This window comes from Mobula hypostoma, chromosome 8 (genome assembly GCF_963921235.1).
Source record: "Mobula hypostoma chromosome 8, sMobHyp1.1, whole genome shotgun sequence".
Classification (NCBI taxonomy): Eukaryota; Metazoa; Chordata; class Chondrichthyes; order Myliobatiformes; family Myliobatidae; genus Mobula; species Mobula hypostoma.
This window is the reverse complement of record NC_086104.1, coordinates 53,614,792-53,631,497: the sequence shown is the minus strand read 5'-3', so window position 1 is coordinate 53,631,497 and position 16,706 is coordinate 53,614,792. Positions and strand designations below refer to the sequence as shown.

The 16,706-nt window shown below is 37.4% G+C and overlaps 1 protein-coding gene across 18 annotated transcripts in view; it reads left to right on the top strand.

The window, feature by feature from the left end:
• The window catches only part of nrxn1a (neurexin 1a), a 1,799,241-nt gene that overhangs the window by 637,776 nt on the left and 1,144,759 nt on the right, over positions 1 to 16,706 (top strand). For 17 of the 18 annotated variants that reach the window (XM_063055858.1, XM_063055840.1, XM_063055854.1 and 14 more), the window contains 3 exons: positions 2,619 to 2,920; positions 7,068 to 7,091; positions 8,088 to 8,249. In XM_063055858.1, the coding sequence (XP_062911928.1) occupies positions 2,619 to 2,920; positions 7,068 to 7,091; positions 8,088 to 8,249 (488 nt within the window). The remainder of the gene's footprint in view (positions 1 to 2,618; positions 2,921 to 7,067; positions 7,092 to 8,087; positions 8,250 to 16,706) is intronic. The other variant, XM_063055848.1, reaches the window with a different exon arrangement.

Here is a 16,706-nt window from a genome sequence, read left to right as displayed (position 1 = left end):
GTGTAAATTACAATGGATTGTTTAAGTAATCATTATTTACCTTGTACCCATTATTACTGAGTGGAACTTCACAAAGTAACATTTCTTGCAGCATACCAAATGTACTCAAATAAGTACTTTGGAAAATATATACAAACATTTCTCTATTTCATGCAGTACTCTTAAGATTGTTATTTCCGTGTACTATATTTCAGCTGTGTGTGTGAGTGTAGTTTCTGCTCTGCCTAGCTTCAGCTAAATTCATCCTTTAACATTCTTCTCTGAACTGAACTAGGAAAAAATCGAACTAATGGGTGATTCAGTAATATAGGCCAAACATTTTTTTTGATGTACCTAGTGATACAAGAGTACTGATTATGTTTCAATTAAAACTGGACCAGATTGTGCAAAAAGAATCCAGAATAATCCAAATAATCAAAAATATTCCCCACTGCTTGTACTCACTGTTGTAAATAGATTGAATGGGAGAGTCCTATCTTCCACATGTTTAAGTAAGGTACATAGATCAGCCTCCTCTTAAATATATTTATGTAATTTGCTTCCACCACACCCTGTGATTGTGAACTCCATATTCTCAGAAGTTCCTTCTGGCTTCCCTTTTTGATTTCCTGATAATTGTCATTTATCAATAGCCTCCACATATGCTCTTTTGCACAAGTGGAAAGTTTACTCTGTAGCTATTCCATCAAAACACCTAATAACAATGAAGGTCTCTGGCAGTGTAGCCCTCAGCCGTAGTTTTTCAAGAGAAGAACAACTCCATCTGGGTATCCTTGTTGGTGTGAAGGATCCTAGACTTGATTGGTGCACTTCCCCAAACCTCTCTGGTAAAGAAGTACCCTGAGTTTTGCCAGGTATAAAAGATATGTCATTTAATTTTTTTTAACATTAACCATTATTTAAGAATTATAAAAATTGAAATAAAATTAAAATATATATTTAACCTCATTATTGAAGAAAAATATTTTTCTTGTCTTATATCCACAGTCCTATAATTACCATTGAGACTAATGGGGTTCTTGGATCCTGCAGCAAGTCTCATCCGTGCGAGATCTAAGAGGGAATTCATCACCATAAATGGAGGGGAACTCAGTAAAATTGGACTTTTTTGTTGGACTCTTCAATTTGGATCTCTTGATAAATCTAAAACTTCAACTTCTAACAGCATACAAAATCCCAGACAGGCTTTCATTTACCACCTACATCAAGGTCACTATTTTTCTTGAAGGAACTTTCAACAAACCTTTTACTTTAAAATTTAAAAGGCCTTCAACTTACCCTGATATTTTTTTTGTTTCAAATGTGAAATTGCAGCTAACTGGAAAAAGGGCAAACTTACTGCAAAGTTATAAAAATATGTATTTTATGTAGCGACCGTGGCGGAACAATGTATCAACCTACAAACACTTTCCTGGAGAAATAGCTTTTCTTCCCTGCTTATTAATTTAGTGTTTTGAATTTTGCCCATCTCTAAATGCTCTGGAGTTGGTGGTGATGCTTTGGGCTACTACAGATCTTTCAATGAGGTTGCCCCCAAAATGCTGTTATGTGGAGAGTTCTAGAATTGTGACTCAGCAATATATATCAACCAGTCAGGAAGGCACGTGACTTGGAAGCCAGCTTGAAATTAGTGATGTTCCCTTATACCTGCTGCTCTTCTCATTACAAATATCACAGGTTTTGGAGATACTGCCAAGCTATTAAGGTAGCTTTAGAGCAGAGGTCCCCAACTGTTTTTTTTTTATTCATTGGATCCCTACCATTAACTGAAAGGTTCATGGGCCCCAGGTTTGGAAGCCCTGCCTTAGAGAGTAACTGGAGAACCACAGTAACGAATTGGGTATTGTCAGGTGGGTTGCTTTGCCCTGAATACTCTTATGCAGCTTGAAGGCTGTTGGTACAACACTTATCCCGGATATTCATGATAGAGGATATTCTATCATGACAATGACTTATTTTGCAGATGTTGTGACATCATACATAAAAATGCAGCATTATAATTTTCAAAAAAAAATGCTGATTTGCACATACCTTTGGGTCCATTTGCTAGATCACTAATTCCCATTATAGTTAGAATTCATTATAGTTCAACCTGAAACAAACTATTTTGTGTTCTTTCTTGATAATTTAAAGATCAATGAAATTGAAATAAAATTTCATTTCAGGAAAGTTAGGATTTTCTTGCCTGAAAGTGTTCTTAAGAAGTGTATCAGCATGCATTTTTCTTGTGATGTAGCTAAGTTTAAGAGGCTTTTGATGAAGAAGGGATAAATACCATCTGCACTTATTGTTCAGGATTTTTTTTATTATTGTACTGTAAACATAACCCAGAGAGCAGGTCTATAACTTTTATGTCAGAAAAGTCAACATTTGTGATGGAGTCATGAAATGAAAAACAGTAAATGGAATTTTATATCAATGATTTTCTTTGAAATTCATTTTAGAACTTAAAAATAAATGTATTATTTTACAAGATTGTGAATGGGTGTTGTTCAGTCACAACAATCAAGCCTGTAAGGTTTTCCATCACAGGCATTTTTTTAAAATATTAAGTGTAATTTTGTTGCTTTTTCAACATAATTGCCTATCACACACCATTCCTTCTTTCTGTTTTTCAGGAAGAGACGAACATGTTGCAACCTTTAAAGGATCAGAATACTTCTGCTATGATTTGTCACAGAATCCAATCCAGAGTAGCAGTGATGAAATAACGTTATCATTCAGAACCCTTCAAAGGAACGGTCTGATGCTTCATACAGGGAAATCTGCAGATTATGTAAATCTGGCTTTGAAAGATGGTGCAGTCTCACTGGTCATTAATTTGGGGTCAGGAGCGTTTGAAGCTTTGGTGGAACCTGTGAATGGAAAATTTAATGACAATGCCTGGCATGATGTGAAAGTAACCCGGAACCTTCGTCAGGTAACAGTACAAAGGGTGATGTGGAAAATATGGGACCCAATTTTATTTTGTGTGTGGCAGAAAAATAATTTTTATTGCACACATTTACAAATTAATTACCCCAAACTAAACATAATTAAATTACTTCTTTTGAAGTTAAAATAAATTGGACATTACAAGATTATTAGTTCTGTTTTTTTTCACAATTCCCAGGTTAGTTATTTTAAGTTACCTGAGCAAATGCAGATCCAGAATTACATTAATCGTTTGATCAGTCTAATCTGTCAAAAGGGATGAAAGGTGATAAATGTTGATTCCTGTAAAAAAAATGTACAGATGATGAGCAGAGACCCAATTTGTGCATTTTACCTCAAATGTTCACATGTCACAGATGAGCTGATTAAAACTAAAATCTGCAAATACTGAAAATCTTGGATAAAATCACAGAATGCTGGAAATACTCAGCAGGTTAAGCAGCATCTGTGGAGAGAGAAACTTCAATGTTTCAGGTTGAAGTCCTTTTGTCAGAACGGGGAAGAATAAAAGCTAATTAGACTGCATGGAAGATGGAAAAGAGTGATGACTCTGATGGTGTGAAACCAGAATGACAATGGAGCTGAGATGTAAACAGGCCTATCAGGGACGTTCCCCCAGCAGCTTGATGACCACCTTTTATCTCCTTCACAGTTCATATAGAGGGTCTTCAATCAGAAATGTTAACTCTTTTTCTCTTCTGTAGATAATGGGTGTGATCACACCCGCACAGTACTTGAGAATTTTCAGAATCAGAATCAAAATCAGGCTTAATTTCAATGGCGTATATCGTGATTTTTTTTCTTTGATTTGTGGCTACAGTATATAGCAATACATAACAATAAAAACTATAAATTATAATAAGAAGTAACTTAGGTAGTGCAAAAAGAGAGGGGGCAAATTACTGAAGAAGAGTTCATCGATTTATTGTCCATTTATCCATTCAGAAATCTGATGGTGGAGGGTAAGAAGCTGTTACAGTAATGGTGAGTGTGTCTTCAGGCTATTGTACCTCCTCTTTGATGATAGCAATGAGAAGAGGGCATGTCCTGGGTGATGGGGGTCTTTATGTTTTTACTGTATGTGAGCAGGTTTGTTATCACAAGTTTTTGTTCTTGGTGATGAACTTTAGCTAAATTAGCACTTAAGGCATTGGAGTAGGTACAGAGGAGTGACTATATGCAATCCCACCCACTAGAAATCAAAGAGATGGGCAGTTTCTATTTCCCAGTTTACTTAACTACTTTAGAGCTACCTAGAGTTAATCACGTTGGCCTGTGTGGTTGAGCAAATGACAAAGGGATATGGTGAAAGCCAACAACATTCTCCCTAACTTTATTCAGAGTCCCAATGGATAATGGGAAAATGCTGCCAGAGCCAAGAGAAGTCCATGTTAGTCTGGGAGGAGCAACCATGTAAACCCATCCCCGACATAAAAATATTAACTTTTGTCCATCCTGCAAGGATGTTCATGCTCACTGTCATTTAAAAGTAGTTCTCTGAATGGAGCTCAAAGCTGCTATATTTTATGAAATGTTTTACATGGTAGTTCAGTTTTCATTGTACAGGATCAGTTTTGTACATAACAAATTGTATAAATTTATGTTAACAAAATGTGGATGCATGGTATATCTCTTGGGATGGAGGTTCAGTTCTGAAGTCATTAAACTGCTGATCTTGGTTAGATAACTTCTCATAAGTGAATTCAGCATTTCGTGTGAAAGGAGAGGATTTTGTCTGTGCAGATTTGGGAGCCACAGTCACAATCAAGAAGAACAGAATACATTCCAGAATAATAATATAAATAACCTACATTCCCAAAGTCAGCAACAACAATTCCTTCTTCTCCAGCCCTTTGCCTTTTCCACCTATCATCTCCCAGCTTCTTACTTTATTCCTTCCCTCCCCCACCCACTTGGCTTCACCTATCATCTTTTATCTTGTCCTATTTCTCCTCCCTCCTCCTTTTTATCCTGGCATCTTCCCCTTTCCCTGAGAGTCTTGAAGAGTTTCAGCCTGAAACATTCACTGCTTATTCATTCCTATCGATGCTGCCTGATCTGCTGAGTTCCTCCAGCATTTTGTGTGTGTATTGTTTTGGGGGGAAAAGAACCTTTGGCAGTTTTATAAACTTGAGTCTCAGTATTTCTGCTCTGAAGAAGGGAAGCCCTTTCACCTATTTTGTTTGAAAAGATTAACAAAAATGAAATATTGGGACAAGTTTTCAGTAGCAGAGGAATGCTAATTACAGATACTCTTATCATTAAGAGTTATTAAGCTAATCAGACTATTATATATGGCAAATACATAAATCCTGATGAAAAATACTTAAAAGAAACTTGGATGACCACAGGAAAACCAGAAATATTTTACAATTAGTTTAAGATCTTTGAACATGGTCCCAACTATAATGTCAAAAGTATATTGAGAGCTGAGTGCCTTTGTCAATCATATGTAAAAGAAATACTTAAAAAAAACCTACTGAATAATGATTCAATAACAGTGAAATACATGGGAACAACCTTGTCAAAGAAAATCAAGGCAAAAAGAATCTATTCACCTTTGTAAAATGAAATGGAAATTTTCCCTGCAACATCTGCTAAATGTGATACGCAGTCATGGCCAAGTACCACACTCTGCATGAATATTTATCTACTTTGAAGTTTGCCGAGAACTGTAGACAGAAAATAGAGCTAATGTTTTAGGTCAGAAACCCTTAATTAAAATCAAGAAGTGTACAGAAGTAAAAACATAAAATACTAGAAATATTCAGCAAGTTCAGCAGCTTATGTGGAGAAAGAAAGAGAGTTAAAATTAAGGACCTTTCATCAGCTGCTGTTGAAAATACCATATAGCTATAATGATTCTTTTCTACATTTACCTTTGTTACACCCAGAGTAAGAGATCACCGGCTGAAGTCTGAGGACATAACACTTTGATGTTCCAGGATAGAAACTGCAGCATCATGAATTACTTTCTCTCCTTTTAACTTCAGTTCTTTTTTTCAGTCCTAGCCAGTCCTAAAAGTAACAAAATGCCCCAGGTGATTCTAATGCCTATTTACTGCCCATTGCCTTCGTGTTGCAGTGAATCTCTAAAGGGCACTTCTTTGGGAAGTATATCTAACAGTTTAAGGAGAATCTTGATATATATTTTACAGTGCTCTATTTAAATTCATTATCCTGGAAAGTAAATATATTTCATAAAGATTGTTCAGTACACAATGCTTACCAACATTGATATCAGTGATATTAATTCTTATTTTTCTGTCTGTTAAAATTGATAATCCGTTCTTATCATCATGTAAATCCTGTTTACTCTAACCAAAGGCATTATTGGACATCGGGGATTGGATAAAGGATTACAGTTGCATGAAGACTGAAAGCACATTTGTTAAATGCATGTTTGAAACATTTTAAAATTTATTAATTATAGATGCTACTAATATACACCTTTTTATCTGGATCTGTCTTTTCTTGGGTAATAAGAATATAATTGACCTTTTGCAATCTATATGATTCTGTACATTTCTTGGCTTCTCTACATTACAGAGTGGATAAGAACAAAGCCATCTGTTTGTTCTTTTAGTCAAATTTTTAATTATTTTGTTGCACTAAAGTGACCTTTAATTTCACCAGTATGTGCATAGAAAGTTGAAGGCTCTCGAGAACTTTATTGGGGGTTCTATGTGGAATTAACAAGATTACCTAAACTACTTAAATCAGTTAAAAACACAAAACAAGAAATTGCTTTAAAATCTGTTAATTACAGAATTTTTAAAAAATTAAAGCAACAACAATGAAGGTGATATTTAAACTAACTGTCATGGGTTCAAAGTAAGTATAGAGTCCCTGTTCATGACTAAGGTTTAGCAATATTAACATTTTAATACTGCTATTAATATTATCGATGGCATACTTGTTAGTCTGCTTTTTTCTTGTAAAATTATTTTGCCTTTCTTATATGTTACTAACATGCTTAATAACTAACATGTCATTCATGGAATGTGTCATTCTACTAACCGTTACCTTAATCAAATAATGTACTAACATGGTAGTGACCATCATATTTTTGAGTAACAATCGTTATTCTGTTCACAGTTTTAATTTCCTTTCTCCCCCCCTTCTCCGCAAAGCACTCAGGCATCGGACACGCTATGGTAAACAAACTACATTGTTCGGTAGATATCATTCTAATTGTTTCTTAGTTTGGGTTTGCCGTGTGTTTTCTTTCTTTACTGTAGACATCATTAACAAAAGAGGAACTGGGGTTGGTACTCTTCTGCTTACTTTGAAATCCTTCTTTCATCTGTTGTTGACCTTCTTTATCTGTTTCTATCAAAATCTATTCAAACTACTTCAGGGGCATCATAAAAGTTACAAGCGGTTGCATCAAGCTGTGGTTTTCGGGGGATCAAGCTAAATGGTGGCTGGCCCTGGGTTCACTGGCTCAGCCAGTTCCTGACCATACACAATGCATGGCATGAAGACGTGGACTGGGAATGTCTGAAATGCTACATCCATACATCTGTTCTTCGTTGCAAGCAATTTTGGTGTCTTACCCTTTCAGTTTGCTCTGCATGTGCACATCAGTTTGTAAGACCTGAGTGTGCTTCTTAATTAAATTATTTTTCAGCAGGTTATTTTTATGCACGTTTCTTTTCTTAACAAAGAAAAATGAAAGATTAAAAAGGGCAGTTGCACGATCAAATAAAGCTAGAGCTCTGTTGGTAGTGCTTACAGTGATGATAATATAGTAGTTGCTCCTAATAGCTTGTGCTTTGTCTGATGGGATTTATTTCAACCAGCTGCACGTTTTTAATCTTTAAACGCATATATTGGATAAATTTACTAATATTTAGTTTTAATTCAACTAACTTATGAAACATTCTACTAACACCGTTTTTGTGTCTGCTAAAAACAAATTTTGTTGCATTAGGAAAAAATATTAACATAAGTTTTCTATTTGGCTAACATTTTTTTCTAAAGTAGTTTAGATCATTTTGGGAGGGGTTTATTGGACCACCAGCTGAGAGCACTGAGACTAATCAGACATGAAAATGGGTTGCTGTCTGCAGGTCTTACACAAGAACCTGAACTGGAGGTTTTTACCTTAATATGAATATCGCACCTTTTCCTTGTGTTTTGTTATGTAGGTGACAATCTCTGTAGATGGAATACTGACAACAACGGGCTACACACAGGAGGATTACACCATGCTAGGCTCTGATGACTTTTTCTATGTTGGAGGCAGTCCAAGCACTGCTGATCTACCAGGTTCACCAGTCAGCAATAACTTTATGGGTTGCCTGAAGGAGGTAGGTTCACTTTTGAATAGCATAATGTAGGTGGTGGGAAGTAGACTCTTAATTATGAAAAGGTTTGTATTTTCCCATCATTAGTATGCATCTTTCTCCATTGGGAAGGAGACATTAGAGTGAGTTTTAGTAAGGAACATCTGAGGTTCTGGACCAATAGCACTGGCAGAAAGTGTGCTCAAAGAGGATGAGTTAAATAATATGCATTCTTTCCCATCATTCTTTGTACAGCACTGTGGCAGAGAACAAACAAAACTCAATTAAGGTAAGGAAAAGATGAGCAACTTTTTGATTCAAATTCATAGTATCTGGTTTTAAGGCAAGTCTTGTGTTGCTAGTTGTTCCCTTTTATCCCTGTCTACTTACTTTTGTAATAATTACACGCATGGGAGATTGTGATGACCTGATTAGAAATGAGATGAGAAGATATTGTTAAGCTTTAAGTACTTTAAGGTCAATATTCAGACCGCATGATTAAAGCTGAAAATAAAATACAAATTAAAAAGCAGTCTTGGGTCATAGATGCTGATCATATGGATTCTTGCCTTGTTTTGTATTCACATTTCTTTATAGGAGCAGCAGAATAGTGAAACAACACAGCTTATTGTGGATATGGAAGAGGGCTTGCAATAAACTTAAAGGCAGTGTTTATTGTGTTTGAAATTACCTGTAAATGACTTGCCCTGTCAGTCATGCTCTATACTTGCACTTGCACATTGTGCTTGGCACTGATAAATTTAGAAAAATATAAGTGTGAATTGGAAAACTTTTAAGGAAACTACTTGTAGGAAGATCCATGCACTGAGCAATTCCGTTATTAATTTGGTTAAGCTGGTACCCTTCAAACTGTGCTGAAGAAGGCTATACTCTGAGAGTAAGCCCTGTTGCTATTTCTGTGTTTCACTCTACTGGTGGATTCTGTAGCACCCGTAAAGTTGAAGAGGCATTCAACAAGAATTAATGCTGCTGTGCATGCTCAGATCTCACTGTTTGTGAGCATGTAAGGCAAATTATTATAAAGGTAGGATATATGTAAAAGGTTTTGAGGTCATAAATTTATCTCAGCAATTGAATGCTGAATTCCTGTTTCATGAGGACATAACATTTAAAGATTGTATTTTGTCATCTTGAAATGAGGTATAGTTTTAAACATACTTATTTCTGGAATTACTTTTCTGTATTTTTGACAACCGGCCATGTAAACCTGTGAAATCAAGTAGCAACAAGATAGTGGGTGGGTTTTTTTTCCAGGAATTTGTTTTGATATAATGACTACATTGAATTTAATGTAAGTAAGTAAGTAGAAGTCAGAAATTAAAGGTAAATTAGCAAATTAGGAACAGTTGTGAAGTCAACGTAGACAATAAATATACAGTATATATCAGAATATCCAAGTGGATAGTACACTGCAGTGTTGCTAGAAATTGCTTTAATGCTTTCTAATGGCTTTGAAACAGCACTGTGTATCACCTTACTACTCTTTGTGAAAGACACATAAAAATCAATTCCTTATACTGTGAAGTTCCAAGAAGGGGATGATTGGTGTCTGTCTAAGTGTGCTGTTCTCTAGTAATTTATGGCAAGTTCTTTTAACTTAGTACATTTACCTCACTGGGGATAATCTCGCCAGCTCTTAGAAAGACACAGTACAATAAAAGCAACACTCCTCCAGTTACAGGAGTTCATACTATGGAGTGGATGTATACTGTGCTGATAGATCGGATTGGTACAGTGCTTACAGGGGATCAGCCCTGTTCTTTCTGGAGAAGAGCCATGTCTGCACAGGCAATTCCCACTAATGATGTATCATTAAGGTATTTATTGGGCATTGGTGCAACCTTTCAGTACTTAAACTTTGAGGAAGAATACAATAGGAACAATTCTGCCTGCACCTGCAGACTGGAGGAAAGAAATTTGACGTCCTTTCTGTTGTTTCAAATGGAGGGAAATCAGCAAATATTTAATTAAAGTATATAATTTTTTTTGAAGAGTCAAGATAAAGTGGTTAACAAGAACTTATTTCTCACGATTGAGAAATTAATAATCTAGCTAAAGGGTACAGCTAAATTTAATTAATGGGAGTTGTGAAGATTTTATCTTAACCTGAGGGAGGTGCAATCTGGAACTCATAGGAGGAATAATAGATGCAGAAACTCACAAGGGAATATGCCTGGTTGAGCAGGTACTGTGTTTGGAATCAATTAAGCAATTGACTGAAGGTTGACAAGTGATGTTATGTTTCTGAGAGCACAGATCTTTACTATTCAGGGCCAAAATGCCTTCTTTTTTCAAAGCTCAGCTTCCCAGCCCAGCAGATGTGAGATCAAAGATTTGTTTCTGAATAGGTTAAATTTCCAACTAATATTCTTTGTTCAGTTTCTTGTCAAAAATGAGAGACAGTCTTCAGTTATTAACATAAATGGCAAGCAATAATCTGTCTGAAGTTAAAAGTAGTGCTTTCAAGCAACAACACTGTCTATAATGAACAGACAACATTGGCTCTTCAGCATAGCATTGTATCTGGGAAATCATGTCTCACAAATTTGATTGAGTTTTTTGAAAAGGTACCAAGTGGATTGATGAGAGCCAAGTTGTCATCATTGTTTTCATAAACCATAGCATGGCCTTTGCCAAGGTACCACATGATAGGTTGGTCTGGAAGGTTAGCCAATTGGATGTAGAATTGACATGATGAAGGCAGAAGGTTTTTCAGATTGGAGGTGTGTGACTTTCAGTCCCCATATGCTGCAGGGATTGGTGCTGTGTCCACTGTTTTTTGGCAAATATATTAATGATTTGGATGTGCCTTTAGCTGGCATTGCTGGTAAGTTTGTGGATTACATCAAAACTAATGATGTAATGGACAGCGAGGAAGGTCTTCTGGGATTGCAACATTGTCTGGATCAACTAGAAAATAGGCGAAGGAATAGTAGATGAAATTGAATTCAACAAGTCTGATGTGCTACATTTTGACAAGTTAAACTAGGGCAGTAGTTACACTGGGCAGGGGTTTGTTGAACACTGCAGAACTGAGAGACTTTGGGATTCAAATACAAAGTTTCCTGAAAATGGTGATACCAATAGGACAGTGTGATGAAGAAGGGTTTTGGCACACGTAATTGGGCAGGGCATTAAGTGCATGACTTGAGACATCACGTTATTCAAGATGTTGGTGTGACCAGACTTAACTATTGCATCACTATTGGTCACCTAACTATAGGAAGGATGTCACTACACTCAAAAGGGTGCAGAAAATATTGACAAGGATGTTACCAGGACTGAAGGGGTTTAGTTATAAAGAGGGACTGGATAGGTGGAGGCTATTTTCTGTGTAGTGAAGGTGGCTGAGCAGTGACCTTGTAGGAGTATATAAAATCATGAGGAGTATTGATAAGATGAATGGCCACAGTCACTTTCCTGAAGTCTAAAATGAGAGGCCATCAGTTTAAAGAATTCACAGTCTTCTGAAGGACTTGGAAAACTTAACTCTCAAGCAAGCATGTACAGCACCTTTAAGTGGAAGAAGGTTCATGCCATGGCTGAGAGCGAGGCTGGAGTGGGGGACTCCAAGCCAGACTGAAATGCAGTGGGATGGTGTCCCCTCTACCCAGCATCCTGTTAGTAAATGTGCAGTCGCTAAAGAACAAGATTGAGGACTTAAGGGCAAGATTGCTGTAACAAAGGGAAATGAAATGTTGTGCGCTGTATTTTATCAAGATGTGGCTTACCCAGAATATACTGGAAAAGGCAATCAGTTTCAAAAGTTTCTCAATACACAGGATGGACTGAACTACTGATTTGGAAAAAAAACAAGAGGGTGGAAGTGTGTGTTTCCCTGTTGTACTCCATTGTGGTTTTGTCAAACTCATGTTCACCTGACCTTGAATACCAAACAATCAAATGTCAATCATTCTATTTACTAAGAAAGTTCTCCTCCATAATCTTGACTGCAGTTCACATACTATCAGTGGCCAACAATAATCAAGCGCTTGAGATACTGCATGATGCTGTCACCAAACAAGAAACAGATGCATTTCATGTCACAGTCAAGGATTTCGGTCAGGCTTTTTTTGAAGAAATCCCTGCTGAGTTAATGTCAGCACATAACATGTAGTGCCAGAGATACCAACACACTAGATCATTGCAACTGTTCCATGCCTAGACCATATTACAGGAAATTTCATCACTAGTTTGTTCTTCTTGTATCTGCATACAGGCAGAGGTTAAAGAGCAAGGCTCCAGAGATTAGAACAAAAATGTGGTCATGGGAGGCAGAGAGCAGCAGATTGCTTTGAGTTGGTGGACTTGCCTGTGTTCAAAGACTCATCTGTGGATCTGAATGAGCTTATCACCATTGTCACGGAATTTGTAAAAGCAGTTGTGGATGAGTATGTCCCCACAACACCATTCAGTCTTCCCCAAGTAGAAGCCCTTGATGAACCATAAGATCTGCAATCTGCTGAGGGCCAGATCAGATGCATTCAAGATTGGAGACCAAGAAAATTAAAGGAGATCCAGGTATGATTTCCGGAAAGCAATCTCGCGGGTGAAGTGGCAGTTCGGGACTAATCTAAAATCAAGGCAGGATGCCCAACAATTGTTGCAGGCCTTCAATTTTATCACATCTTACAAAGTGAAGGCAAGCAACATTTGCAACAGCAAGGCTTAATTTCCAAATGAACTCAATGCCTTCTATGCTCACCTTTACCATCAAAACATGGAGGAGCCATCATAAACTCCCACAACGCACAATGCTCCTGTGATTTCAGTCTCTGAGACTGATATGAGAACACACTTCAGAAGAGTGAGCCCATGTAAAGCATCTGACACAGACAGGGTACCTACCTGGCTGAGTACTAAAGGCCTGTAATGATCAACTGACTGGAGTGTTCACTGATATCTTTAACCTCTCGCTTCAGTAATCTCGGGTACCTTCCTGTTTCAAGCAGGCTTCAATTATACCAGTGCCTAAGAAGAACATGGTAACTTGCCTCAATGACTATTATCCAGTAGCGATTATATCCACAGTGAGAAAGTGTTTTGAGAGGTTGATGATAAAACATATCAACTACTGCCTGAGAAGTGACTTGAATCTGCTCCAAACAACAGGAATTCTGCAGATGCTGGAAATTCAAGCAACACACATCAAAGTTGCTGGTGAACGCAGCAGGCCAGGCAGCATCTGTAGGAAGAGGTGCAGTCGACGTTTCAGGCCGAGACCCTTCGTCAGGACTAACTGAAGACTTCCTTCAGTTAGTCCTGACAAAGGGTCTCGGCCTGAAACGTCAACTGCACCTCTTCCTACAGATGCTGCCTGGCCTGCTGCATTCACCAGCAACTTTGATGAATCTGCTCCAATTTGCCTACTGGCACGACAGGTCCACAGCAGATGCTATATCATTGGCTTCTCACTCAACCGTGGAACAGCTAAACAGCGAAGATGCATGTATCAGGATGCTCTTTATCGACTGCAGCTCGGCTTTCAATACTACCATCCCCTCAAACTAATCAATAAGCTTCAAGATCTTGGCTTCAATACCTCATTGTGGAGCTTGATCCTCAATTTCCATTATTGCAGACCCCAGTCGGTTTCGTTTGGCAACAGCATCACCATCAGCACGGGTGCATCACAAGCCTGTGTGCTTAGCCCCTGCTGTACACACTATACACTTATGACTTTGTGGCTAAGCACTGCTCCAGTGTCATATTTACACTTGATGTCACCACTGTTCTTTGCTAAATCAAAAGTAGTGACGAATCAGCACATGGCAAGGACTTTGAGAATTTGGATGAGTGGTGCCACAACACCAGTCTTTTACTTCATGTCAGCAAGACCAGGGAGCTGATTATTGACATCAGGAGGAGGAAACCACAGGTTATGAGTCAGTCCTCATTTAGGGGATCAGAGGTGCAGAAAGTCAGTAACTTTAAATTCTTTGGGGTTATCATTTCAGTGGATCTGCCCTGGGTCCAGCACCTAACTGCCATTATGATGGAAGTATGACAGCACCTCTACTTACTTAGAAGTTTGTGAAGATTTGGCATGATGTCTAAATCTTTGACAAACTTCTATAGATATGTGGTAGAGAATACATTGACTAGCTACAGCACAGTCTGGAAATTCCATGCCCTTGAATGGAAAATCCTACATAATATAGTGAATACAGCCCTCCCCACCATTGAACACATCAACACAGAGCATCATTGCAGGAAAGTAGCATCCATCATCAGGGACGTCCACCACCAAAGTCATACATTTTTCTCACTGCTGCAATCAGGAAGAAGGTACAGGAAACTCGAGACTCAGGCCACTAAGTTCAGGAATACGAGGGGTGATTGATAAGTTCATAGCCTAAGGTAGAAGGAGTCAATTTTAGAAAACCTAGCACATTTATTTTTCAACATTGTCCCTCTGCTACATTTATACACTTAGTCCAGTGGTCATGGAGCATACAGATCCCTTCTTTGTAGAAGTCGGCGTTTGGGACCTCCAGGAAGTGGTCTACAGCGGGTGATTGATAAGTTTATGGCCTAACATAGAAGGAGATAAGTTTTACAGCTCTCGTTACATGCACATTCAGTTCAACTCTTTGAGTGATTATGCAGAAAGTTGGAAGTTAATAACTCATCTCCTTCTACCCCTGCTGTGGATGACCGCTGGACTAAGTGTGTAAATGTAGGAGGGGACTATGTTGAAAAATAAATGTGCTAGGTTTTCTAAAATTGACTCCTTCTATCTTAGGCCACAAACTTATCAATCACACCTCGTAGTTATTACCCCTCAACTATCAGGCTCTTCAACTAGAGGGGATATCTTCACTCAACTTCACTTGCCTCATCACTGAACTGTTTCCTGAACCTATGGACTCACTTTCAAGGACTCTTCATCTCATGTTGTTGATATTTATTGCTTATTAATTAATTTATTATTGCTATTATTATTTTCTCAGCTCAAGCTAGTAAAACCTGAGGTATGGACATAGCCAAGCACCGTCATTTGTTAATTATGAGGAACCTTTGGATTATTTCTAGTGGTGTTTATTATTGTGGTTTTCTGAAGATTTACATAGATATTGCTGTGTAGCCCTTACTGTTTAATGCTATTGTGTCATGCTTTTGGGATGACACCAGTTGTAGATAGATACTGTCTGGACAATGTATACACTGCTCACGTTCCAAAGTCTTTAAATTTCCTCTTTTAGGTCAGCATATTTCTAGTGTTTTTCACTTATAGATTTCTGTAAGTTATGTGTGTCTGGAATGACCATATCTATTAAATAAATTGGTCTTTCTTGTTTATCCTGTATTATTATATCCGGTAAGGTGTGATTTATTTTATGGCTTTGTATTTTAAAGCAAGATTTTGGTGAATGATGTTTGCCACTTGATTATGCCTGTGCAAGTTATCAGATTGATTTAAACTTTTACAAGATCCTGTAATGGTTTCTCTTGGCATTTTCAACATTTATCGGCTTAAATCTGTTGATCTTTTATTATGTATTTTTGTGTTAACCACCTGGTCCTTTATTGCCACAAGGAAACCTTCTGCTTCTGGGAAGAGGTCTCCAACTCTGAGCCAGGCATTCAACACTTCCTTGTTGACATCTAGTCTGCTCAGATCATGGGGATGTCTTCCATTGAGCAAAGGTATTTTTATTTCTATTTTTTTTTCTTTTTGTTCATTTCCTTTCGGATATTGGTCGTCTGCCCTGTTGGTGCTGTTATTCATTGATTCTTTTATGGTTATTGGATTTAGTCAGCATGCCTGCAAAAAAATGAATCACAAGGTTGTTTATGGTGACATATGTAGTGAGATAATAAATTTACTTTGAACTTTAAAGTGAAAGGGGAAACCTTTAAAGAGAATCTGAGAAACAACTTTAACATACAGCGGGTGGTTCGTGTATGAAATGAGTTACCATTGGATGTGGTAGTGGGGGGCACAATTTCAACATTTGTAAGGCATTTAGACAGGTATGTGGCTAAGAAAGGTTTTGAAGAATATTAGCCAAATGAGGGGAAACTAGGACAAGCTCAGGTAGACAATTTGGTCCGTTTGGACAAATAGACTGAAGGGCTTGTTTCCAGGCTGCATAACTCCAAATAAAATATGATTAGATGACCACTTGGGTTTTTACTGAAAGGATGAACAAAGTTGATGGGAGTGTTCTCCGTTTCCCAGATCTTATTCCTACCTGAATGGGGTTCACTTGTTGCATGCCAGTTGCACAAACTGGATCTTAGTAATTATCCATTTCTGATTGCCAATTCATAATAATCAGAGATATATTTTGTTTTTACTTTCATTTTCATTAAGTCTAAAATACTTGAAGCTTGTATGACATGTCTTCTTTTTAAATTAATTTTGTTCCAAATATATGTCGGTGAGGTATTTAATTAGTTATAAAAAAAAATCTAAAGAACATAGTTAAAAATGATGCTGGGGCCTTAAAGTTA